General features: G+C 38.9%; 1 protein-coding gene across 1 annotated transcript in view; it reads right to left on the bottom strand.

Moving 5' to 3' along the window:
• The window catches only part of COL5A2 (collagen type V alpha 2 chain), a 95047-nt gene extending 80128 nt beyond the window's left edge, over nucleotides 1-14919 (bottom strand). The window contains exon 1 of the mRNA XM_005530331.2: nucleotides 14389-14919. Coding sequence (XP_005530388.2) covers nucleotides 14389-14491 — 103 coding nt within the window. The 5' untranslated portion in view covers nucleotides 14492-14919. The remainder of the gene's footprint in view (nucleotides 1-14388) is intronic.
• Between the last annotated feature and the right edge of the window lie 12042 nt (nucleotides 14920-26961).

Below are 26961 nucleotides of genomic sequence, written 5' to 3'. Positions count from 1 at the left end.
GAAAGGAAATTATAGTCTATAGAAGAGTAGCTTGGCACAGCCAGCTTTCTAAACTAGGAAATTTCATGATCTGTTGGAATATATTAACATGTACATTTTTAACTCCAACAGAGACATAGCTTGTCTCTGGAACAAATGTTTGATAGGGGCAGTTACAGGGCTAAGGGAATGCGAGGGGCTGGATGATTTCATTACCCCTAAGCTAAGGCAGTTGGCAGTTAGTGTTTTTTTGCCTTTTTTGTTATGAATTGTATGGATAATTGATGGCAGGTTGCCTAGAGCCTGGGACAGACCTCCTTCATGAAAGCTGAAGTAAATAAATGGTGGCTTGCCCTTATTTCACTGGTTCTGTGTCAAATTCAGGAATTACACAGATTGGCTTGGCATTTAAAGGTACCAGCCTAAAAGAAGGGAGCAGGCTCATTACACACAGTGTATGAGCCTGGATGTCATCTCAGGATCAGTAACTGCTCCTGGGTCTCAGCACTGACATTAGGCCCAACCTCTTCTGGTGAGAGGGAGAAATTTCCAAGCAATTTTCCAAAGACCACTGCTTACCAAGCACTGAATTTACACTACATACTGCAGACCAGAGGAAAAATAAATATGAAAAAAAAAACATATGAAGCTCCTAGGAGCTGCATGGTAAAAAAACCCAAAAAACAAAACAAAAGAAAACCCTTGTAAATACAGGCAGCTCTCCCTCAAACTATTTCAGTAAATAGTACTTCCATTACACCTAAAATATCTAAGGTTGGTAGCTCAGTGTCAAGCATATCAGAATCAAATTTCCACTTCACAATCACCTTGGTTGTGAAAATAAAATTTCACTGTGCAGAACATTAACTTGAAATTAATCACTTTTCTTACTTTCATGCTGATCTATGTAAAGGCAAACAATAAAAGTGTACATGTTGATTCTGTTTTTCCAGTGTAGGAATCAACTCAGAATCATAATTAGGATCAGTAATCAAGCACTGGTTTTCTGTTTGTTTCACTAATGGGAATCCATACATATAAAAAAAACTAGTTCTCCCTTTTTACCCTCAAAGTAATTTATCTACAACAAAAATAAATTTGGAGTGAATGATACAGATGATGTATTTCTTTCATGGCAGAACTGAGGGAAAGCCCAGCATAGGGCATAACTAACCATGCATTTCCCATAACTGCCATTTAATTTCAACTTAACTGCACTGTAAGCTCTTTAAAGTCCCTCCATGGGACTTTATATTGTCCACAAATTTTCTGTGCACACCTCATTGCTGTGGCTGGCAGGATTTATGTAATTAAGAACAGTTTGAGGTCAATATGGAAAAAGGCCTCATTCACCACTGATAAGCTGTCTCCAAAAAGGATACACTCTGAGGAGCCCAGTGATAAAAGCATAGAAACAGAAGAGCCAACTGGTAAGGTACAAAACCTGTGACTGCTTTATTCAGAACATAATTACCCTTGAGAATCTCTCAAGGGCAATAAATCAAACCCCAGAGGCACACCTGGTAATAAACACTCTACACAGAGAATAGCATTGATGTCAATCATCCACCTAGTTACACAAGAGTCTTCTTTCAAACAGGACAGCACACAAAAATGTGTAACAGTCCTTTGCAAAACATCCTCCTGCAACTGAGCTACACAACTGAATATTCCTGCCATTTTAGTGTCAGGCCTGAGAGACAATCCTGCCTCAGAAGCGCACTACACAGGAGCCAGGCTATGCTTCACACAGACTCCAGAACTGGCTTTACAAATGCACTCCCTTTCAATCAGGCCTCAAGCACCTGATGTCCTGGTACCATCTTCTCTGATATTAACTTCTTACGAACATTGGTAACACCTTAAACCGAGTGGGAAACTTTCCTACATAAGAACTGATTAATTTCAGGTAATGGCTGATCTATTCACATGCTAGGAAAACAGAGAATTCAAACACCCAATGACTCAGAATATTCCTTAATCAGAAAGGCAAAGTTGGTTTGGATCAAAAAGAGCTGCAATATGTTTTAAGTTTTTTCTTCTCTCTGTTCTGTTTTTATACTCTTATGCAGACTGCACAACATATAGACCAAACTGTTCAAGGCATCACCAAATTTTTCCTAGAAAAAAAACTAGAAAAGGAATATTCATGCCCTGACCAAAAAGTCCACATTAGGGTCCATCTACTCTCTTTTCTTTCTGCAGAAAGTTTCTCTGAGTAAACATGGTCTAAAGCTCTGGTGCAACACATGCCATAAGCTTTAGTCACATATGACATGCCAGAAATTTCACAGGCTACAAAAACCTGAATTTTGCAAGCATGTCAGACTCTTCCTCATAGGGCTGTGAGTGTGCTAACACAGGTTCTGGAAAACTCATTATGCATTTAGTTGGACTAAAAGGAGAACATTACCCTTTGGGCACTTTGCATGAAGACAATCTCATTTCCAAAACCAGAACTGTCTGGTTGCAGGCTCCTACAAGTTTCCCACAGGATGGGAATTAAAAAAAACAAAACAAAACAACCAACAACAAGAAAAGTAGTGTAAGCTAGAACAGAAAAAAAAAAAAGGTATTTTGAGGAAATACTTTGTGTTCTTTAGTAGTACATCTGTCATTAGGGATAATAGTTAGATCTGCAATTTCTCACAGCCTTAAATCTCCTGCTGGGCTACAAAAATGTATAGCAGAGAATGGCACATGCCTACATCACCCTCAGGGACAGGAGCTATGTTTAGTTCATTAAGACTTGAAAGAAACATTTTAGATGCCTGAAGATATTGTGCCACATTGTACAAAAATATAATTGCTGTAACTGCCTCTGTAATAACCTACAAGTTCCACAGCAGATGGTTTTTCTTTTTCATATCTGTATTCCTGAAACATTGTCATTCTATTCCTAATCAAATTGAAGATAAGTTTTTCAGTGTGACAGATGCTACTGTCAGCCAGAACTACCTGCAATTTCTTTTATTAAACTTGCCTTAACCAGGCTTGTCCTATACCATTTTTTGATGTCTTCTCAGAGCAAGGCAAGCAGTACAAGAAGCATTGTTTTAACAGGACACACAAAGGGCAAGAGAAGCTGCTTCTGCATTGCCTCTAAAATCCCTTGTCAAATCTTTTTCTTCCTTATGTTAAATAACTCTAGGAGGAAGGAGAAAAGAAAGAACCCTGGGCCTGTCCCCCTCAAAAATCTAGCAAACTTATACCACCCCCATCCCTGTGAAAAAACTCTTGCCTCCTACCTCCTGAGACAAATACTAAAAGAACAAGGAATAAGCAAGATCTAGCCTCAAATGTCACAGTTTGTTAAATATCAAAAGGGGTCATAATAATTAGCTATTTGTCTTGCCTGATTCTGATAAAATGTCCTAAAGCTCACTCTGCCACTTCAATAAATTGTTATAATTCAAGACAAAAGCAAAAGCCAGAGGATCAGAGTGCTGGTATTTACATCTCATTGTGAGCTGCATTCCATTGTATAAACAAGTTACTTAGAATTTTCTAAGTCTTACAAAATTCAAGGAGGAATTTCAGTCTTTCAGCCTCCGGAAGGGAGGAGATTTAATGGGAAAAAAAAAAAAATATATAAAGAGAGAGAGAGAGAAAGTACATGCACACAAGAATAAGACTTATTTAGCCATCTTATGAAGCAGTAAAATCCACCTTGGGGTAAAAAAAATAATTCTGATTTTTTTTGGTTTTGGCAACCAGAAGTATAAGCTGGCAGTTCTGACAAACTAAAAACTAACTTTACTAGAAGCATATCCTTTTGCTAAAGCAGGCCCAGATCTCTGCTTCCATAGTAAACAACTGGAAGGCAGAAGATGAACCACTCCATTAATTCTAACCAGTCTCAGATTTATGTGATTACACTGGGAAAGAACAGGCACCCATTAAGTCTTTTTTTTTCTTGTGTGAGGCTGGAAACAAAAGGACAAACTGGATACAGATCTTTAAACAGGGGCTCAGCACAGCCTACACCTCTACTGTAATACCCTACAGTAAGTGTTGCACAGTGTCTCCCATTATTTGATGAAGCTGTACATTTCCAGGAGCTATACTCCTGCATCCTAAGACCCTTACAGCTGATTATTGGTGCATACTAAGTCTGGGTAACAATACTATTTAAGAGTACATGCTTTCACTCCAACTCGTATTACAGCCTACAGACCAGCTTTAGCTCAAAAGCAGTGCTGTATTTCAGTTATATTTGCAGACTCCTTTTCAGAAATTTAAACATTTAAGCAATGGGGTAAGTAGACTTAAAAGAAAAAAAAAAGCAGCACAGGCAGAATGTCTTACTCCTTTTCTCAGGAGAACTCTACTTGGCAGGTAGTACCAATGATGTAACTTGGGCTTTGAATGCAGGGATATGGATGCAGTCATGAAGAGCAGCAGCAGGGTCACGCTCTCTTTCGTGGCAACTTGAAATTGCACGCATGTCAGGAATTGCTCAGGTGTAATTCCAGTCCCAGTAAAAGAAAGGCAGGGTACTGTCACACCAGAAAGTTTCTTCTCATGGCATTGAGTCACCACTTACTGACATTCACAGGACTCAGGACTAAGCCACAGCTGTATCCTGTTAGAAAACAGAGCCATAGGAGCATCCCCTTTGCAGGCAGAGTCACATTCCCTTCTGCTATCATCACTCCAGCCTAGGGGTCCCAAAGCATTTTTCCAGACAGAGCTACAGATCAGGATTTTAGAAGCACCAAATGCCAAATCACTCTCCAGACTAAGGCATGCTGAAGTCTGTCCCAAACTTAAGCCTTTACTGAATCTCTTGTAGCTTCATGTAAAATTTACCAGAAGTTCATCTATTATATTAAGCATTATTAGGCACATAGATCATCTTGAGATCCCCAAGAGCCTTAACTTCCACGTTCTTTTGTACATGTAGATGTGAGATGATGCAAGAACCTTTACTCTGTCAGATTTCAGCATAAAGCAAACTCAAACCAAAACCACCGAGACTCCTTTGGTTTCCTGTGAAACCAGAAACTGGGCTGTGTTTCTGTACTGATGTTTACTGATGACAGGAAGCCAAATCACGTCCATTTGTGCAAAAATGCCAGTAGAAGTGATAAGAGTTATTTATGATAACTATTCTATTTAATATAACTCACTGCTGCATCATTTCACCTAATCAAATCTTACTTCAGATTAAAAGATCCTGAAGTTTGTTGTCCTCTTTTAAAACAAAAACTGAAGTAATTAAATTTCTCATTCATTAAGAAGAAAATAAAGGTATAATTTGTCTCATTACAATAAATAAGAATATTCATGTGCCTCAAATTACGTTCTAAAGTACCCTCCTGAATGGGAGATTTAAATTACCAAATATTTACTTTCCATGTTCATTACATTCAAACACAAACAAAATCAGCTGCCTGTAAAATAGATAAATTCCATACTGCAGGGGTTTCCTAGGAAACCAGGAAAGGCTCAAAGAAACAGAGAACAGCTGGAGCAAAAAACAAAGCCAACTCCAAGAACTAAATGCTCCATACCTCATTTTAAAACCCACTAGAATTATATCCCTAACAAACATTAAAGCAGTGCCTTTCACACTGGCTGGCCCTGGCACTCTTCATAAGGGCAAACATGCACAGCCTAAAGAGATCAAAATTTAGCTCTTCTCTCCCCATCATCTCACCTTGCTCTCCATAAAACAGCAACAAACAAACCACAAAATGTGAGTGCTCTGCTAAAACATGGTAAAGCTGCTGAGTGTTGGCATGTACACCAAACAGGATGGCCAGCCCCTGAGAGGTGCCTACTGAAATCTTAAAGCAAGCAGGTGATTCACTAGCCAGAGATTTCTTTGCTGAGGAGCCAGATTCCACTTCTGAAACCAGCCAGCTATTCAACATGAAAATCTATGCCATTCCAGAAATGTATTATTAGCACAATGACTCAGTATGTATATTACAGTAGTACCCTAAGGCTTCATTTGATATCAAGGATGCTTTGTGCTTTGCACTTCACAAATTCATAGGAAGACCCTGCACTTTACAGTGAAAATATAAAATCAAAGCATGCCAAAGTTACTCAAGTTCAGTGTCCAGGTTTAGATGAAATTTTCTATCATGGAAGAAAAAAAATTTAAAATAAAATCATAATAATATTAATAATGATAATAATAATAATACTTCAATAGAAAAAAAATTTAAAAGGACAACTTGTCTAACCTCAGTTCTAATTTTTGAAGTAGGCTCCCAGCACTGCCAGTCACTGCTATAATTCCAAGATTCAATGCTGTGACAGCAGCCATACAGTCATGTTGGCTCTTCCTTCCCCACATGGCTCCATTTTCCATGTTCTGCTCTGCTTGTCACCAGGCTGAATGCCTCTGACATCAGATTCTTCCCTTCCTTTGTTGCCGCCAATGCGTGTTCCAGTACTTTCTGCCTCTTGCCAAAGCAAGCATTAAACATCTGGAAACCATCCTCCATTACTTTCACCAGTGAGGTGCATCTGCCTTGCACTGTAGTTCCCATACAGTGGGAAGACATCACACTCATATATATATATATATATATATATATACACATGTAAAATGCACTACATATATTTAACACACTATACATTAAACCACTTTCATCTTTACCATGCAGTAAGTTACAAACACATGTTACTTTCTTTAAAGATATAATCATATATACTGGGGAGCTTTACAGACCAGAACACTCCTGATTTGAGAGAGATCTGAAGTACAGATATTTACTCTTAGAACTGTGTTCTTTTCCTTGCACGTGTAATCTTTTTAATATTAGGAACCAACAGGTTTTCAATGCATATGTTATGTGTGCTGGTTTGGGAATTTTAAGGATAAAAGAAGTCACTCCAATGGAAAATTAATACAGAAGAAAAGAGCACTTTTTGCCTGTGTCTCTGAAGGAGTGGAAAATGCAGGCTATTTCCACCCTTTTTCCAGAGCCTGAAGTCACAACAGGACAATGACCTCTTGGTTGTAAGGAGCTAAGAGCTCCTCGAGAGGTCCAAGTCCCATCACACTCCCAATCCCTCTCTGGAAGTTCCTGCCTCTTGCTTCCTTTTCTCTTCTATTCTCAGAGCTTTGGACACATTGAGGATTATTCAGAAGAATTTCAGGAAGCCCTCAGGAGCCTTTAAGAAGTGAGAAAAGAGGTTCATCACTGAAGTAAGCAAGAAAGCCAAAAATAGATCCTATTTGGTTTAAAAAAAAAAATTATTAGTTTATTGATAATACCTCTTGTTAACTATAATTACAATTCATAATTTGGATCAACTAAATTCAGGGTAACTTCATTGTTCTGAAATAGCATAGATGGCTTAAAGATGACCAAATGATCCTCGGTATTTGGAAAATGAGACACTCCAGTTGAGGGGGAAAAAACCTTCTACTTTAAAGTAGCCAGAAAACAAGTCATAAATAACTGTCATAGAATAGCAATCACTATGGTAATTCAGCACATTTTTATTAGATCAGATTTGACAGAACCCTGTAAAGAAAGTATTTGTGAAAAGCTGAGTGTAAAACAGCTTCTATTTGCTGTTTCTGCTTCAGTATTTTCCTTAAATATTTTTTCTTTATCTACTGGGATGTTTATCCTGACAGAAGACATGAGATTTCAGACTAGAAAGTGATTTAATATCAATCAAGCTTGTCTGTGGTTTTCTGAAAGAGAGTCAACTGTTTTAAACAAAATGCTCCCTCAGCATTTTGCTAATAACATTGAGGTTACCTATGATAATACAGCTGGCCCAAGACAGTTCTCAAACAAGGAACAGTTTCCTTCTGGCTTTTAGCTGTATTTTCACTATCATTTTAATGTGAAGCAATAATCTTGGAGCAACTGGGCCAGGACAAACTCACAAATTGGCAGAAGGCAGGTTTAGACTACATATTAGAAAGAAATTCTCTCCTGTGAGTTGGATGAAGCACTGGCACAGGTCGCCCAGAGAAGCCGTGGCTGCCCCATCCATCGAAGCGTTCGAGGCCAGGTTGGATGGGGCTTAAAGCAAGCTGGTCTAGTGGATTGTGTCCCTGCCCATGGCAGGGGGTGAAACAGGATGGGTTTTAAGGCCCCTTCCAAACCAAATAGATCTGTGATTCTGTGAGGACTCTTCTATCTCCTTCAATCTCTTCCTACACTATGCTGCCATCATGCCCATAATCCTGCACTTCACGTGGCCAGCTTGCTGAAGGATGCTGGCAAGCACTTAATCACCAAAGAATACTTGGAGAAGATACTGTATGGACCTTCTCTGCCAGACATCTACTGCTCAGCAGGGAGCAGGCCTCAGGGAGACAGCTTACTCTTCTGTTCTTACCCTAAATGAGTTCATGTCCAAAGCTCTGAATTCCTGCCAGCAGTATCAGAGTCACTGTTTGTGTTTCTATTCAGCCACATTATCCAAAGAACAAGGGCACAAAGATTCAAATTAATTCTTTAGTCCCCCCATGCTACTGCTGCATAGTCCAAAGGCTATAAATGAAAAGTAGTGAAGACACAAAACACCATGAAAGCTTTTCAGTATATAAGCAACTTCATTATATCACTCTCCCAACTATACTGCTCACACAAAGCAGCAGAAAAATGCAAATTCTCCAAAGCTCCAATCAAGCTTCAGCTGGCAGGAGCATGGCAGAGGAACAACCTTAGGACAGCTCTCCAAAGACAAGACCTATCTTCAGCAGCAGATACAAACAGAATCCTGAGGGTCTGCATGAATAGGAGCTCCCTGAACAGAGAGCATCCCACCACTGGCCCTCTGACAATCATTCTTAGTCTTCATGCTTATATAACACATGACCTTTCTGCAGCAAATGCGGGTGGGATAGTGGAATAATGGAATTGTTTCTCACTGCAAGAATGAAAGACAGCACAGCAGGCTATGAAAAATGTATGTTGCTTACTAAGGAGAGATAATTATAAGCAACGGTTTGGATATTTTAATTACCACAGCATCATGGCTTTCTCATCATCCAAAGCTTCCAGCATATTACTGTTTCCATAATTATAGATCAAATTATAAAATACCTATTTTTATGAAAATAATTGTATTACTTCCTATAGTCAGTACCACTGGTTTATCCTCTCTGGTAGTTCAGAAACAGCACTAACTCTTCAAATTTCTCTCAATATAAGTTAGGAAAAGCACAGTCATAGAACAATCCATGACAAAAAAAAAAAAAAAAGAAAAGCATCTAGAGAAACAGTATTATTTCTACACACACAATGCACTGATTATATAAAAGACATAAACAATACATGATGCCATCCCCTGGGGTATCTCTGTTCCTGTAAGTGTTACATGACTTATGAGCCATTTTTCTCCAGCTTCAAAGTACCTGGTTTCTCATTTTACACCACAGAAAGAAATACCTTTTCTTTATCGAACTTGGAATTAATGCATCCTACATTCCAGTTCAAATCATACCTGACCCTCTGCACATGACAGTCTCACCAGGGCATTCAAAGACGGTTGAACAAGGTGGGTCTGTTACAGCTTGAGATTTCAGGCAGTGCAACAATCCTTCCTCGTGCTCTGAAAGTTCAAACTCCAAGAAGCCTTTGTCAAAAACTGAAATTCCAAGTTAATCTGATTAATTTATTCATTTTACATTAAAGGATACTTGGGTTTGCCTTGTTGGTTATGTTAAGAACAGGGGTTTGTCTACACAATAAACTGAAGTGCAAGTCCAGTCCCTCTTCCCTGACCCAACTGAGAATCCACTGGATTAACACTTTGATTTATTCTTTCAAAAGAGAATTTCTGAGAAAATCGTATCATCAGGACTTTACACGCAAAAATGCGTGGGGTCAGAATGACAAACATAAGTGAAACAGTGCACATATAAGGATAAGTCACATGCCTCCAGCTGGAATTTCGACTATTTTTTATTACTTTGTTATTTCTTGGCACTGAGTTTGTTGCCTTACTCTGTATATGGAAAAATAGTTGTATACAGGCCATGAACATCTGCTCAGCTTTTTTAAAGGATATTGTTGCATGAAGATCTGCCTTTGCAGTTTCTGCTTCCCTGCACATACACACAAGAATCTGTGTTTCTTTTCTCAAAAAACACCAAAAAGCAACTTAATGTGGCAAGTTGACCACTTTTAATTCTAACCACAGAAAAATCATAACTTACAGTTTACCCAGATAGAAAACACAACTTCAACACCAAGAGTTGTTCCTAAGCAGTGTTTCCTAGAAGCATTTATCATCAGTCAAGGGATTTGGTAGGTAATTCTTTTTTTCTGAAAACTTCTAAAGCATTAGCAAGTTAAAAAATACTTCTTTTTAACTACCTTACATTTAACTATTGTTAAACAGGACCAATCCTGCATGTTTTGCATGAACAAACCAAGCTGACAGAATGTTTGTTATTACAGTAAAACAAATAGCAAGGATGAAAAGATCTCCCCAAGAAATTAAGACTGAGCATGTCAAAACATGAGTCATGAAATGACCATTTGGTTTCTATGGCAATAATCCATATTTGTAAATATCATGGGGAAAAAAACGCCTGCACTAACAAACACAGCATGCAATTATTCCTCAATCACACAGTATTTTCCAAAAAAACTACAAGTTAATGTGGATAGTTTAACATGACCCTCAATTTTATGTATTCCATAATTTTGAGCAAAGTTTTGCTCAGGCTGAACAGAAGGAATCCTCTCAAGGAATCTTTCTGTAGAAATTTCTGTGTAGAGTATCCTTCCTACACTCTTATGGTCAGGAAAGTCAACCTCAAACATTCTAAGTCAATGAGTTAGTCCCCACAGAATTATGACTTTGTCTAATAGATACTAGATTCCCATTTGCTGCTTGTTTAGAGCTATATTAATTTCTGTTTTTTAATTATTTGGCATGCTTAAACCACCAAACATCTATACCTATGTGCACACACACACATATGTGGATTTTCTCATGAAGAAAACAGAGGTACAGACATAAAAGAACAATCTGGGAATCTGGAACTTTGGGGGAAAAAATGAATCAGTACAGCATAACCAGGGGATCAGACGTAGCCAGCATGGCTTTATGAAAAGCAGGTCTTGCTTGACCAACCTGATCTTCTTTTATGACAAGGTGAACTACCCATGGGATGAGGAAACAGCTGGAATGTTGTCTGCCTGGAACTTAGTAAAGCTTTGGTCACCATTTCCCATGGCATTTTCCTGGAGAAATTGGCTGCTCATGGCTTGGGTGGGTGCTGTCCACTGGGTAAAAAACTGTCTGGATGGCCAAACCCTAAGACTGGTCTTGAATGGAATTAAATCCAGTTTGCATCTGGTCACCAGTGGCGTTCCCCAGGGCTCAGTACTGGGCCCAGTTCTGTTCAGTATCTTTGCCAATGATCTGCATGAGGGGATCACAGCAAGTTCACAGCCAACACCAAGCTGAGCTGGAGCAACAATCTGCTGAAGCAGTGCTGTGCAAACAGTTGGATTAAATGATCTTAAGGGTCTTTTCCAACCTAAACAGTAACTCTGAAATTCTAAGCATTATCAGATCCTCACTAAAATTATAACAATTGTAAAAACAGGGGTGCTTATGTGTACGTGCTTTCATATAGAATCATACAATATCATTCTCCTTAGGAACTGTGAACACTTTTACACTCCCAAGGGGATGGGAAAGGATCCCAGAAGCACACCCTGTTTCTGCTAGTAGTTCACTCTATCCCAAGCCCTGGGGAAAGAGGAAGGATTGTAGAGTTGTGTGGAAAACCCTGTACCAAAAGTTCAGAGCTTTCAGGTATTCAGCATTTAAACAGCACAAAATTTCAGTCACCTCCTGGGCACTTTTTGATCCCATTGCATTTCTGAACTAGACCAGGTCTCTACAAAGAAATTAAAACCATGATCTTTCAGTCCTTCTAGGATTTTGCAGCACTGACCTTATTGATAAATAACTTTTCAATAGGCACATTTAAACAGTCAGTCTCAAAATGACCAGTTTTGCTGTACTAGGTTTGGAAGTGCCTGGTTTTCACATTTTTACATGCATTTTAAGCACGTGCATCATGTAGCATTATAAGCCAAGTGCTCTTGAGCAGAATAGACCAATCCGCAATGGTATCAAGAGAAAAAAAAAATAATAAAGAAACTGGCATTACTTAAAAGCACAGCAATGGTAAGTGCCAAAAAAAATTAAGCAGAATGTTTGGTTTGAAGAAGTATTACAGTTCTTTCATTAAAGATTTTTAACCGTATTACCTGTTTTATTATATTCAACTTATCTATCAGTATCAATCCCCCTTGATGATAAATTCTGTAACACACTACCACAAAAGCTATTTCTTTCTGCCACTGTGTCTGAGGTTGACAAGCAGTATTCAACCCATAATTTTTCTAGGATTGTCATGAAAAATGACTGGTACAACACTGGTTTATATCTTTCTGAAAGTTAGATAGCTTTCTGTAATCTACACTTCCTGAAGTGCCTTCCTTGCATTCCCATATACCTCTAATATTTGTTTATTTGGTAGTACCTATATTCAAGATGTACATAAATGAATGAGAAACAAAGCAGCTCTACAAAGTCACCTGCAGCAAAATACAATGTTGACTGATGTTCAACCTCTGTGCAAATACCAAGCCCAAGACAAACTAAGGATAAAACCTGTTCACTCTTCAGCATTTGTAGGCTTCAATCAGGAACTAAATGAAAGGTGAAATCCCTTTCTTATGCAATTAAACCAGACCAGTGTATAGAATGGACTTCTATCTTTACTGCACCAACCCTCACATCACACTAAAATAGATTTGAGTTTGGTGTTCTTTTACTATAATGAACACTGGAGAAAGTATGGATAGTAGACAAAAGCTATTAATTCTCAAACAGGAAGATGAGTAAGTGATGTAAGTGTAAACAGATGTTACTAATTTACTACAACAAATTTTGCTCTCTGACTTACCACGTACCTCTCAGTTGCCTCAGCCATCAACACATGGGAAATGCATCCCAAAACGTGCTGCTACATTACTGGCTTATCCCAAAATTTCATAATTCCAACAGTCTAGTAAATGAGATGTAAAAACCCCACACAAAACTCATATATAAGTTTTGCATTTTTTTTAAACAGGCAAAACCCTAAAATTTTTATTAAATGGATACCAAAAATGAGGTCAGTATTTTCACAAGTGTTTTGTTTGGTATTACATATAACTGAAAAATGCATAATATATGCCTCCCTTTATGGCAAGTATATGAATTACACTCATACGTTTATATAAAGTGCCCCCTCTATGGGACTTCTTACACAGCTGTGCACGGGCAGGACAGTCTCATTTTGCTTTGTGGAACTAAGGTTTCAGAAATATTGCACTGGTTTATTCATCAGGCTTTGACTCCTCCTCACTTATGCAATCCAGCATATTACCAGAGAAATTCAGTTACAAGAAAATTACACTCTTAAAAACACATGATAAATTAAGTGTAAGCTGCAGTGTAGGCTACATCCTACAATGTGCTGGAATGCCCTATAAAGTCCTTTTGTAGGGCATAATTCGGAAAAGAAGCCAGTGTTACATATAAGAAGCCTAGGAAGTACGTTCAGGAGTACAATAGCTCCAGACTGTCCCATATCAGCCTGCTCACATTTCAGGAAATCAACACAGATCACGACATGCATCCCGACCGATGAAAGAGCACAGTCACTACTCCTGACCGTCAGTGTCTCTCTCGCAGGCACTGAAATGATATTAAACTCGACCAGCCACCAAGCAGCCGCAGGCAGCGCAGGCTGGGCGGGTGAGGCTCGCAGTTGGCCAGCGCTCCTGCCCGCACGGAGCCTGCCCCGCTCCGCCACCCCCGGCTGGAGGGGAGGCTCTGTGCCATCCTCGGCAGCCCCTCCGCAGGAGCCTGGGGGAAAACGAGCCGGAGGAGGAAAGAAAGGAGAATTAAAAGGAGGGGGGGGAGGGGTGAAAAAAAGGGAGAATCCACGTTTCTGCATTTCTCTAAAACAAAGAATGTGAGAAAGCAGATGTAGTTCAGCGCAAACGACTCCACCCTGCGAGGCTTCGGTGTTTACTCTCCCGGCTCCCTTGCCCAGCTGTCCTCCAGCCGCGTCCCAAGCTCTTTCTTTTGTTGGGAACTTGCAGCAGCCGCAGCCCCGCCGGGACGGGACGGGGGGCTCAGCCCGAGCGCCCCGCGGCAGCACTTGGCCTTTGACCGCCCCTCCCGCTCTGTGCCCGCAGCGAGCGCCGCAAACCTCGGTCTTCCGCTCAAAAACCCAAAGCGCGAACCCCTCTCTGCCCCCTTCTCAGTATGTGAAAGGAAAAGTCTTACTCTCGTACCCCAGAGGTTTTCCACTCCGCTTATTAGCCAAATCACACAATAAACACACTACATGCAAAGGGGGAGTTACGGTAAGTGTTTTAGAAGTAGAGAGAAACTCACCACCTTCATATTCTTCCACTTCTTGCGCTTTTATGGTTACAAACCGGCCTAATAAAGCAGCGAGGATGAAAAAAGTTCTCGTTTGTACCAAGACTGCCATCATGCCTAGATATCAGACATGTATCCCCCCCGGGCAGCAAGAAGTGCAGAATCGTAAGGTTATTTTAGCACCATGAAGCCAGCTGAGGAGTCGTTCTGCCTTTCCGCATCAGTTCCAGGACAAAGTCTGCCAGCCCTCTTTTCAGCACCAGCTCCAGCGCAGTCTGCAAACACTCCTTTCAGGGGATGCAGCTTTAAATAGGAAGAATGCTGCCTCCACTTTCTTCCTGCCCCTTTTCAGCTCGTTCAGGCTCCTAGTCATCCACTCCCTGCCAAGCAACAGTCTGATTGATGGTAAATAACCGAATCAGAGCTGGCTTCACTCTTCCTTGAACTTTTCTCTTTACGAGCACACTTGCAGGATATTTTCCTGCTGCCGTGCAGTGCGGGTGCTTCTTCAGGACCGTTTAATAAGCAAGCAAAAGCAGAGTTTTAAGCAGCTGTCAGGAAGAGAAAGCTCTGTTTTACCACAGCCAGCGCACGCTTCCTGGAAATGGAGGGTATAGCCCCATTTGGAGCCTATTCCCTTATTAGGAGCTCGGTCCCTGCCAAGCCGGAGGAGGCTTTCCTCCTCTCCCCTGCTAAGTGCCCCCTGCCTCACCGTGTTATCAAACGGGACTCCAGTCCCTTGAGAGGGGCTCACACAGCTAAAATAAGGCAGCTTGCTTCAGGAACTTGTAAATAAGCCCCCTTCGCCCAACAGGAAATAAACATTCTCAAATTAATTCTTTCGCTGAATAATCTTGCCTCAAATGCCTACTTGCTCTACACTTACTGTCCTACCAGTTGGGAAGACTGTAGGAAATCGCCAGAAGATGCTCTACACTTTTAACACCAGAATCACCCCTTCAAACCACCCAATTACCTGCTTTCCTTCAAGGTTCTCTGCCCCTGTTCCCTGACAAACCTACCTAAGCCCCAGCCTAGTATTTGGCCCTTAACAATGTGCCTTAATTAGCATTCTAGCGTGAGTACTAAGCAAATCTCTCTTTTGTGGATCACTTGCAACTGGGAGAACAATGTTAAATTTCTTTCTTCCCACAGTGTTTATGGTCTGCTGAGAGAAAGCTCAGTCACTAATCCCCTCATTAGCTAAGAATGGGGTCATCTATACCTGCTGCAGGGAAATGTAGATTCATCTGCTGTAAGATTTTCTGTGTTCAGCTATTTCAGCTGGAGAACAATCCCATTTGAAGTAAACATCTTCACCCGGATTCATACACATTGGAAACTCCCTGGGTAATCACAGCATGATTTAGCACCTCTCAGTGATGCAGAATCCTAAAGCCTGTGAAGTTTTCCTCTGTTTCTTCAAAGGATGAGAATGCCCAGAAGAAGAAAGGTAACCCAGAAAATGGTACATACAAGCCTATTCTAACAGCAAAACCAGAGATTAACGTAAAAATACGCTGAAGGGGAACAACATCAAAGTTCCCTACTCTCTTGCACCAAGCTGTTTTCACACTATTTTATTTCTGAGGTATTCAAAGATATCTTCTGCAATTTCACTCCTAGGAGAGATTCCTACAGTGATATTTAAAAGCTTGCCCTTCATCTCTAATTCTGTTTTGGTCTCACCAACAAATTACGACTCATAACTAAAACAGATGAACAATAGAATTGAAAAGGATATTAATTGAATGCCCCCCTATAAATACTTGCTTTTATCATGGTCCTGCACTTAAAGATGGTTTCAGTAGGGGAGAAGCCAACATTGCATAGAATAATGTTGTATATTTATGCAACAACTTTCTCTCCAATGTTTTTTTCCCTTTTTTCCATAGATTGTAGGATTCTGTAAGAACAGAGGAATGTGGAATTTTGCAAATTAGCACAAGATCGTGGATAGTAAAGCCTTTTTTTGAGCTCATTTTTCTTCTGTGCCAAGGGAAACTTACACAAGAAGAAAATTCCTTGGGAGGAGAATCCTGGGCCTCAACTCATGGAGCAGATTCTCCAATCCACCTTCATTGTTATACATCCATCTTACAGTATGTAACCACACCAAATTTAGTAGACAGAGACACTGCAATAGTGGTAGGAGTGAATCCTCTTTGTCTAGTTCATCTCAGTAAAGCAATAAATGTGGAAAAGCAGGAAACAAACCCAGGCTCTTTCCACCAGCAGGAGACACTTTGAATTCAGGATTGCCTCAACTACCAATTTGTGGTTGATTAAACACAGAAGATGAAAAAGTGATATGACATGATTAAATAATCACTTTCTAATAGAATCACAGAATAGTTAAGGTTGTAAGGGACCTTTATAGGTCATGTAGTTCAAGTCCCCTGCAACTAGGAGGGACATCTTCAAACAGATCAGGCTTCTCAGAGCTCTGTCCAGCCTGACCTTGAGGATTTCTAGGCGTGGGGCATCCACCACCTCTCTGGGAGTCCTTTTTCAGTGTTTCATCACTCACAACATAAAATTCTTCTTTATAGCTAGTCTGAATCTACATTCCTTTAGTTTAAAGCCATTAACCCTTGTCTAATCACAACAGGCCCTGCCAAAATGTGTGTCCCCATCTTTCTGGCAGACCCCTTTCAGGTACTGGCAGGATACTATAAGATCTCCCCTGAGCCTTCTCCAGGTTGAATAACCCAAATTTCTCCAGCCTGTTTTCACAGGAGAGGTGTTTCGTGCTTCACATTAGAGCAACCTTCACGTTTTAAGAATATACAGTATGAAAGGAAACGACAACACAATAGCAAAATCTTTATACAAAAGCAGGGTGTACTCAATGACAAGCTCTAAAAAGTCTTGATGAAATGAGAGTTCTCTCCAAAGCTAGGACACTCCTAGAAATGTCAAGATAGAATACTCTGAAATAAATATATAACTAAATACTACCAAATATCCTGTTTGCTGATATTATGATAATGCTACTTTTAGCCAGTAAGTCAGTACTGTAGGTTATCTGACCTAAAAGTCACATGTAAAATTCAAAATTACTCAAAAGTCAAAGCACATTATGAGTCATAGATGAGGCTAGGGAATACTCTTAGGTAATTGTGAGGACTCAGAAATATATTAAAATATAATTCACACACTTAAACCTTTCAAAATCTCAAAGTCAAGCCAGAAAAACCCAATTAGCAACTTCAAATGCATGTGAGCATGCATACATATGAGCAATTAAAATCCAATCTCCTTGAGGGTCTCTCCAATGGAGTTTAAGCGCCTCTCACACCTTTCACAGTGTTACATACAGTGTGACAGTGCTCCTGTTCTAAACTAATCTGTACCAAGCTGATAAAAAGTATCTTCATATAAATGAGCAAGCTATCTGCTACATATGAGAACCTGTGCCAGTGTTTTAGATCAATATGAAATCAGTGGATACATGGAAACTGGAAATAAACTCTAGCTGAATTCAAAAGGTATCTGTTCAAAGACAAGCAAGATTTTTTCAAAAGCAGTGCGGTTTCACCAAAGGGAGCTTACACCAATGCGAGAGTTGCCATCAAGTTTTATGTAGGCAGTTAAACCCATGGTAAGTGCTGTTTGAAATTTCCACCTTGTATAACTTCTTCGAGCACACACTTAGCTTAAAAAAAAAGCAGCAAATTGCCACACCATATATTTAACTCTCAAAAATATAGTGCACAGAAAATGCTTGCCCTTTCTTGGAATTAACCATTAAAATGAACATGACTGAAATACTATATGAGAGGAAAATAGTTCTTTGAAATAGTACCTTTGAAGTGTGTTCACACTGCACTTTTAAGACTATTACTGCATAAGGAATCGGTTTTCCCATTTCATACAGGCCCTTCTAGTAAAAGAAAAATTCTGCTATTTAAAATGAGAAAATGTAATAGGAAACTACAGAAAAAGGTAGGAAAAATAGGGAACTACAGAAAAAGGCAAGAAGGAAAACAGAGGAATATTATACCACTTTTCAATCATATTTTAAATGGACTAGATTCCAAACCACACAGACTCAAAATCATAATCTTCCTGCAGAGAAATCCACGTATAAAACTAGTATCAGCTAGAGATTTAAACAATGCTACATCAGTAACACTGCTGCCCAGCTGTAGGAAAATATTCCCATCAACCTTTGTGTAGGAAGGTTTAATAAATGAATTTAAGTCCTAATAGAGGAAAGTTATCTTTCTTGGTTGCATTCAACCTTTGCAATGTTGTTTCAGTTTATTTTTAATTTCAGGACATAAGATGATACTTTGCTTTAAAACTGCTAGTGAGGAGTCTTGGATTATGTCAGTCACCATAAATCGGCATTTGCTATGAGGAACTCCAAACCCAGTAAATTCCATAAGTTACTGGCACTGGCAGCTTTTCATTTAGAATGTCTCAATTAAATTAAACCCAACATTAGTCTAAGTAAAAAAGTCAAGGAATTAATTAGGGAAATAACTAGGGAAAGTCTTGCATGAAGTCTCCTGAAAATTATACTTATTCTTTACTTAGAATAGGAAAGCCAGCATCATTATTTTATTCTTTATTACAAATTCATTGTCAAGCTGGCTTTTGTTTGCCTAAGAACTTAAACTGATTAAGTGAGAACATAAAAGGATCACAGCAAGCTACCCACTTAAGTGGCAAAGGCAAATGCTAATCTGTAATTCAAATAGGTCCCAATTGATGGCCTTCACTGGATTTTTTTTCCTAATATTTAATTAACTTACCTTAGGACCCCAAGATAGCTTACTTTGTTCTTTTTCATTGACTGAAAGTCCCTGAGTTAAAGTTCTAGCCAATAAGCATATTCATAACTCAAATAATTTTTCTGACCTAGGGAATCACTTAAACCAATGGGACTGCAAAGAAAGAATTTGGCTGAAAGTTTATTTTTAACTTAATTCACTTGTGGAAATAGGCTTGTTATGTGTTGAGGCTCAGGATTACTTAATCACCACCACTGAATTTTATCCACAGTTTTAAAATAGTATTATTTTATTGTCATTCGCTTATTTTAAAATTCATGTCCAAGACTATGTAGAACTATTTTGTCTTAACACACTTCAGACCACTGAACTGTGCTTTAATATGCTCAGTGCAGCCCCAAGCACAAAATGAACACTTTGGTAACTTGTCATCATGTCCTAGTATAACATACCATGTCTTCAAGAAACAAAATGCTGTATCTGTCTTCTAGAGTTTATATTGTGTAAACTAAGGACATGATTAAAATCTTATGTATTGATTTCATTCATGGTTGTTGGAAGTTTTGTAGCTATTGCTGTTTATTTATGTAATGTATAATGATATAATTGGTGCAAGTTTCATATATTCAGAAATATTACAGGATTTATTCTCAGAAATGTAAGAAGCATCAATGACCCCACTGAAAGGACAGGAAGGTGATGTGGAGCTCAACTAAACTCTTATTGCCTATGCTCTTACCTAAAGCCCCATGCAGATGGAACCCTATAGTCACCAGTATTTATGTGCAAGGTATGGACCTAAGAGCGTGTGTGCTCAACTACCAGAATATTAGCACAGCATGCTGCCTGGGCCTGTGTCCAGCGCTCCTGTCTGTAAAATCGTTTCACTTTGGGTAAGAAAAGAGCTCATGGTTACCATTTTGGTCTCATGTACTAACATCCCATTGGCCACTATCAGGCTGTGACCAAAGTACAGTAAATACCCCAGCAAATTGTTTTCCCTATCATTACACTGTTATTTTTAAAGCATTGATTTTCAGCCTTAGAACTTAATTTGTATCACATCCAAAGTTGATGGAGTCATCTACTTGAAACCTGGGAAATAAAACGTTTAAGTTTGTAGCAACATTCTTACCAACCATAACATGAGCAAGAAGTTCAGAATGCAGTCCTACAAACCACATTGCTCCCAAGTCACATCTGATTTCCTAGCAAAATAAAAATGCTGAAAAGCCTGTACACACTACATGCCAATTAACAGAGCTGGCCTACAGATGTGACTGGAGAATGGCTAAAGCAGCTCCAGGAGGGACTTCAGAATCACAGAATACATATGTTAAAATTAATCTTAGAGAAAAGTATATACATAATGCTCCCAGGAAAGTTAGCTACTGATCAAGTTCTGCAGACTAAGTTTCCAAGTAAAACCCCAAAGTAAGCAAATGTACTGGAATGTGTCTGAGCTCAAAATGAGACTTTGTCAGCTGTTGCTCTGGGCCTGAGCCTGCTGCCTGCAGGGAGCTATGGGGGAACCACGCTGGGTGGCCTGCAGAAGGGAGTGTCTTGAGCAGATGGGGCACTGTGCAAGCCAAAAGTGGAGACATGTCCAAGGAGTGTCTTCCCTCAAAGGGAAAGGGCCACTAAAATAAGGAATATATTTTCCCCCCTAAACCCCCAAATTTATTATTACATCCATATGAAACAAAGTGCCTGTGACTTTACACACACTATAAAGTAGGACTGAAGGGATCCATTTACACAGGATATTGCTTCCCATGTAAAAAAAACCCTTAGCAGATGTTTAGTGAATGTTCGGTACCTATAGACACATTTGGACAACATTCTCAGGCATGTGGTGGGATTCTTGGGGTGTCCTGTTCTTGACTATGAGTTGGACCCAATGATATTGATGGGTCCCTTCCAACTCAGAATATTCTATGACATAATGCCCTATATTAAATTTATATTCTCCAGAAAAAGCCCATTTTTAAACATACTGGTTTTTGTCCTGGATAGTTGAAGTGCCTTTGATTCCATTTACTTACCATTTAAAATTGGGAAAGGCCTCAGCTCCATTGACAAAAGGAACTTGGCTTGCTCAGCATCTTACTGGAATTGCTCAGCTTTCTATAAGGCAACCTTCTTAAATTACATTATTCAATATCTTTAATTAGTAAGAAGAAACAGATTTAATAATTTCAGGGCAGGCATTTTTGACACCAACTCAAAGCAGTAGACACAGGGTGAAAGATTGCCCCTGTTGAAGTTAGCAGCAATATTTCAGCTGCTGAATTAATGTATTCTCTTATGACTGAAGCTTCCACCCCCTTTTTACCCATCTTTTCATCACTCTATTAATACATAAACTTTAATCTGCTTTAAAGGATTGGAATAGTCAAAATGATACTTTTAGATTCTCTTCAGCAGTAGTTTTCTTCTATCAAGAAAATGTGATTTATATAAGGGCTATGTTCTCTCTTAAAAGTGAGTACTCTTCTAGAAAATAGGAACTACGTCTATCAGGTGGTAAGATCTGATAAATAGAAAACCAGGGTATTCATAAAACCCAATTTAAAAATAATTTTTATAATCGCGAAAAAAGAAAACATGTCATTTTTCTTAGTATTTTCTATGTTGATATGGACATTCCCTATTCCTTTCTTTCAAGCAGCCAGGGAAAAACTGCCAACATGGACAAAATTGTGGATAATTAATAAAAAAAAAAGGGGGAATAGCAACAATAGTAGAAAGAAATAATACAGGAAAAGGAGGAAAAAAGGAATCAGAATTTGTGTAAGTCAGGGATATAAAACTTGTCTTTATGCATCACATTCACACAAAGCTGAAATGAAGAAAAATTTCTGTAACAGTTATAATTCTAGCTATAATTCTAGCACAGGGATGCTTGGTGTCACTACTAGAACTATTAGCCCAGGACATTAAATAAATGTCAGTACAGTTATGTCTAAGTTCAAATAGAGAATGCAAAGGAGGTTTATTCTGCCTGCTTTACTTTTCCATTTCCTTTTCATGCTGTCTTCTTTCCAATATTTTATGGCTTTTATGAGCCTTATTGCACTAAGATTCTGTGAATGCATGTGTGGAGCACATTTTAATCTGTCTTTAAACATTAAGTGCTAATTGAAAACATAGGTTTCCTCAGAAAGAATTCATCGTCATGATTTAATTTTGAAAAAATAGGCAAACTGAGCCCTTTTAAAAAATTTTTTGAAATTTTTATTTCAATGCAGAACTCCTTATAAGGTAGGCTTATTTTCAAAGTTATGACCCATCACCAAGTAGACTTTCATCTGGTTAATGGGCTGAAGCAGGTTGTGAAAAAGAGTATTCTCCATACTCACTGATATGCTTTATTTTGCCTGAGCTGATTGCTTTGATGATGTAGTTCAGGAAATCAGCCTCTTACCCTTTTTAAGGGATTGATAGCTTAGATGACACTCAGTCATTTTATAAAATAGTTATGAAAGCTTAAAGATGGTTATACATTTCCACAATAGCATAACATTTGCTTCCCAAAGGTCCCCCTACTCCAAGATCCCCATGGCAGGCAAAAACTTCTTATATCTCTTGTTATGTCATTTCTGGCAGCAGCTGAAATAACTTTTACCTGGTGGCACTGCAGCACATGAGCACAACCTCACCTTGTAACCCTGGATCCAGTGATAGGGTGGTCTGAAATGTACCTAGAGATCAGTCAAATCCACAGCAGGTAACTGGACTGCCCTTTTCCCCCTCAGTTAATGGCTGCTTGCTGTCTGGGAAAGATTGAGAGTTCTTGTTAGAAAACAAGGTTTGCATAGATGATTTATATTCAGGTACCTTTAAAGTACCAGACCATGTCACATATACTCTTCCTCAAATCTGCTGGGACATTAAATTACACCCACATTACCTCAGCAGGCAAATCAAGTCTGACCACTGCTACACAGAGCAAGAACCACACAAACTGAGCCATGAGTGAAAAAGCCTTCACAAAATGTGGGCAAACCCCAGAGATCTCTCTCACCATGCTTATTTCCATCAGTTAAGGTGCTTTCCATGTGAATCCTCTAACCAAACCCAGTCTTGTGGAAAGTTACCCATGCAGAAAAGTACCCATGCAGTGGAGCCCCCACCCACTGAGCCACCCACTGCTCAGACAGCCCTGGCACTACAGGACACTCTGCACATGGGCGGTAGGAAGACAGATTGTTAATATTCGCTGTCCACCTCATTCCATGTCCACTATTTTATATTTCTAATTGTCACATATATATTCAAACTTTATTGGACTAAGCTTTTTTTACTTAATCCAATCACAAACATATCCACAAAAACCAAGTATAGGTATGAGTTAATTGCAACTTTTATACCTTGTAATCAGGCTGGTTGGTTATTGGTATCGCATATTGTGTTATCATTCTGATCATGATATTCCTACCAATCATTCAGGGTACTTTCAGAAGGATTTCTCAGCTTTGTTTATTTAATATTACCATTATATTGTCTCTTAAATACACTCACAATCATATCTTTATGAAGGAAAGAGACCTGAATAGCAAGTACTTGATATTCCACAGATTTTAGGACATTGGGAATTAAATATTTGATTATAAATGGTGATTTTTATACCTATGTTTAAATATCTCATGCACTGGATGGAAAACATATATGAAAATGCTCATTCAATTTCTTCTATATACTTCCAACATTCAACAATGCACTAATTCACCTATGGAGAGCAAACTTTAAATTGCATGAAGGATAATTTCAAGCAGGATAAAATGTGCTTTTGCTTAGTGTTAAAAAACTTATCCTTTGCAACTAGAATGCAAGTTCTAACCATCTGCTGTTATTAATTTCATATACTATTTTTTATTGTTACTTAAAAGGTTGCAATAGAAAATTTCAATTCATATACAATTTTAATGAAGCAGGAAGAATTTTCAGATATCTTTATCTGCTTCTTGGAACTGTTTGTAGAATTACACCTAAAAATAAGAGACTGGTGTGAAATTCTAGCCCTACTCTTCTGAGAATACAGGAATAGTTTTGATATAAAATCTTGACCTAATTTATTTGCATAAAGAAAGCAAACACATGTCAGAGGTAAAGTCCTGTTAGGAACTTGACATTGATCCCAGCCTTACCTTCAAGATTCCTTTAGGAATTGTCAAAAGCTTCACAAGCCTCACTGAAGTCACAGTGTTCCATGCAGATGTTAACTCAAGGATACAGCAAACTTTTAAGAAGTCACCAGCATATAGTCAAATATCCCTAGGGGCTTAGACATTCTCCAGGACCCAGTTTATTTAATACATATTCTTTTTTTGGTTTTTTTTAAATCTTAAATTGAGGCTTGTACACCAGCCCTTCTGAATAATCTTGTGAGGTTTCTAATGTGTAGAAAATAGAAGGAGTAGGGAGGGGGGAAAAGTTACTCCTTACCTCTCCTCAGTGCCACAGATGTTTAAAAATACTATTTATCCCCATGAAGAAGAATTTTTGGGCTCCTGAAAAATTAGTCAAATAAAGCCATTTACAATGATGGGGGGACCAACAGACCATTAAGAGTTCATTGCACTACAGCTTCAGGATCAGTATGAGCAGAAACTCAGCCCACTGACCAGCTAAAGCGTGGCCTGGAATAGGATTTCCACTATGGCAAAGGAGAGCGACCTGCCTGTCACCAGCAAAATAACAAAATACAGATTCTGGTAGAAAAACCAACAAGGCAGATGGAGCCTTTTACATTCTCCATAACCCCAGACTGATTGAGGATATCAGACCACAATCCAATGTTGTTATGACAGTCTTGCAGTGGCTATTTGAATGTTTGCTGCTAGACCTACAACAAGGAATTTTAAAAGCCCACTATCTTCTATATAGGCTCCAACAGACCATCAGAAGGCCAAGCTGAACCTAACACACACATAGACTAGAGGAAGTACTTAGTTAGAGTGGCACACAGACAAATATTTTCTCTGGCAGAGAATGAGTCTCTATAAACAGAAACACAGTTAAATCATGCACTTTTTACAGGAACTAAAGTATTCAAACGCCAAAAAAAAGTCACTACCTAAAGAAAAGGTAAAGAAAGGAAAGAAAAAAACAGCTAAATAATCATAGAATGATTCCTTATTTTCATGAAGCTGGATCCTTTCCAACAGTGTACTCCTTCAGTGCTATTGTAAGGTTTTGAAGCTCTGTATGTTGTACCCAAAGAACCATTAGTTTCTACAACTAAGTGGATGCTTCAGTAAATCCTTCAATTCATCTAAAGGCTGTTTGCAGTTGTTTATTTTCAAGCTTTATTTAGTGTCATATTTACACAGTCAGACTCAAGTCAGCTCTAAGTGCCCTGAACACAGAGGTCACAGCAAAGTCAGAAAACTCAAAATCAAATGCTATTTTTCTAATGATGGTGAAAAACTACACAAAGAAACTGCAGAAACAATTATTATAAGTGCTATTGAAACTTAAGTCTCTGATATTTACCAGCCTTCATGGAAATCATTCTCCACTATCAGTAAGAAGGACATACCAAAAGTAGTTCTGCCTTTTGTTCACTCACATTTACACAGCAGCTATTGGAAGGCTTTAATCCTATAGCTTGGCTTGTCTACAATACTTATCCTGACAAGTGTGCTCTAACTGTTTTTCCTGTTTTTATTCAAGAATGAATCTATCCATATTATTGAGGATAGACATAACTGAAGTTTGATCTGCTTCTTTAGCAAACATGCTTGATCTATACCAGGCCTATGCACCTTATCCAAGTTATCTCTCTTGGTCCAGGAATTCTACAAATTCATCTATTTCCTCCATCTCTGAAAGAAAATTTATGTCTAAGTCACTTCTAGTAGAATGTCATTTAACAATCTACGAAAATGTTCCCAGTCAATACTTTTTCCATTCCTTTAAGAGTGACACAGTATCCCTTTAAAAGCAAAGGTACTTCTAAAGTAAAGAGCTAGTAAACTATGCGTGTAAATATTACTTTTTCACATTTGAACTGATGAATGCAGATTTTCTGTGAAATGACCTCCCTAAGGGAGTAAAGTCACATTCAGTTTTATAATTACATGTATACTCAAACTTATTGAGTAAATAGAGAACTTGTTCGGAGAAATCAGATGAAACCAGCCCAGTCCTTCATCTGTGCAATCCTCTTTTTCCATTGTGGAAATGAGGAAGGGTTTAAATGGCTAATTGGAGATAAATATTTTTGTAAAAAAGCCAGCTGTGTGCCAGGCAGGAAAATTTGGTCCCTAGTACTTAAACAAAAAATGAAATACTTTGAAATTCCAAGGTTATCAATGCACCTGTGTAACTCTCATTAAACTTAACTGACATTTTATACATTTGTTAAGGGCAAAACACTCTCCTACACCTGCAGATCTTCTCGAATATCTGCTCATTTTCATGGCTTTTTATGACTGTAGGCCAGATTATAATTTAAAATTGCAAAAAGCATAGTATATTTCAACAGACTAATCGACTTTTTTGGCTTTGGATTTGTGTTAGCTTGAGTCTTAGCTCTGGGTACTGGACCTGGCGTGGCCTGTGGCTCCCAAGGGCGCAGCTCCTCCCACAGTCCCCACCAGGGAACAGCGAGGGACTCAGCCTGGCAGCCCACACATGCCAGTTCAGAGGAGGGCACATCCATGTGACTCAGCCTCCTGCTCTCTGAGCTTTCCCACTCCTCAGAAAGAGACCTGGGCATGAGGAGAGCTGCCGGTGTCTGCGCACAGTGATGAAATTCTGGAAGGGCTCACGCAGAAGCTCTGGGGATTGGACACAACTGATCCCTTGTTTGGCAGGGTCCTGTTTCCTCAGGACC

The sequence above is a fragment of the Pseudopodoces humilis genome, chromosome 8, assembly GCF_049639895.1.
Source record: "Pseudopodoces humilis isolate 2021_Gansu_Grassland_sample_001 chromosome 8, ASM4963989v1, whole genome shotgun sequence".
NCBI lineage: Eukaryota > Metazoa > Chordata > Aves > Passeriformes > Paridae > Pseudopodoces > Pseudopodoces humilis.
The sequence above is the reverse complement of the archived record's forward strand: the minus strand, read 5'-3'. Positions and strand labels throughout refer to the sequence as shown.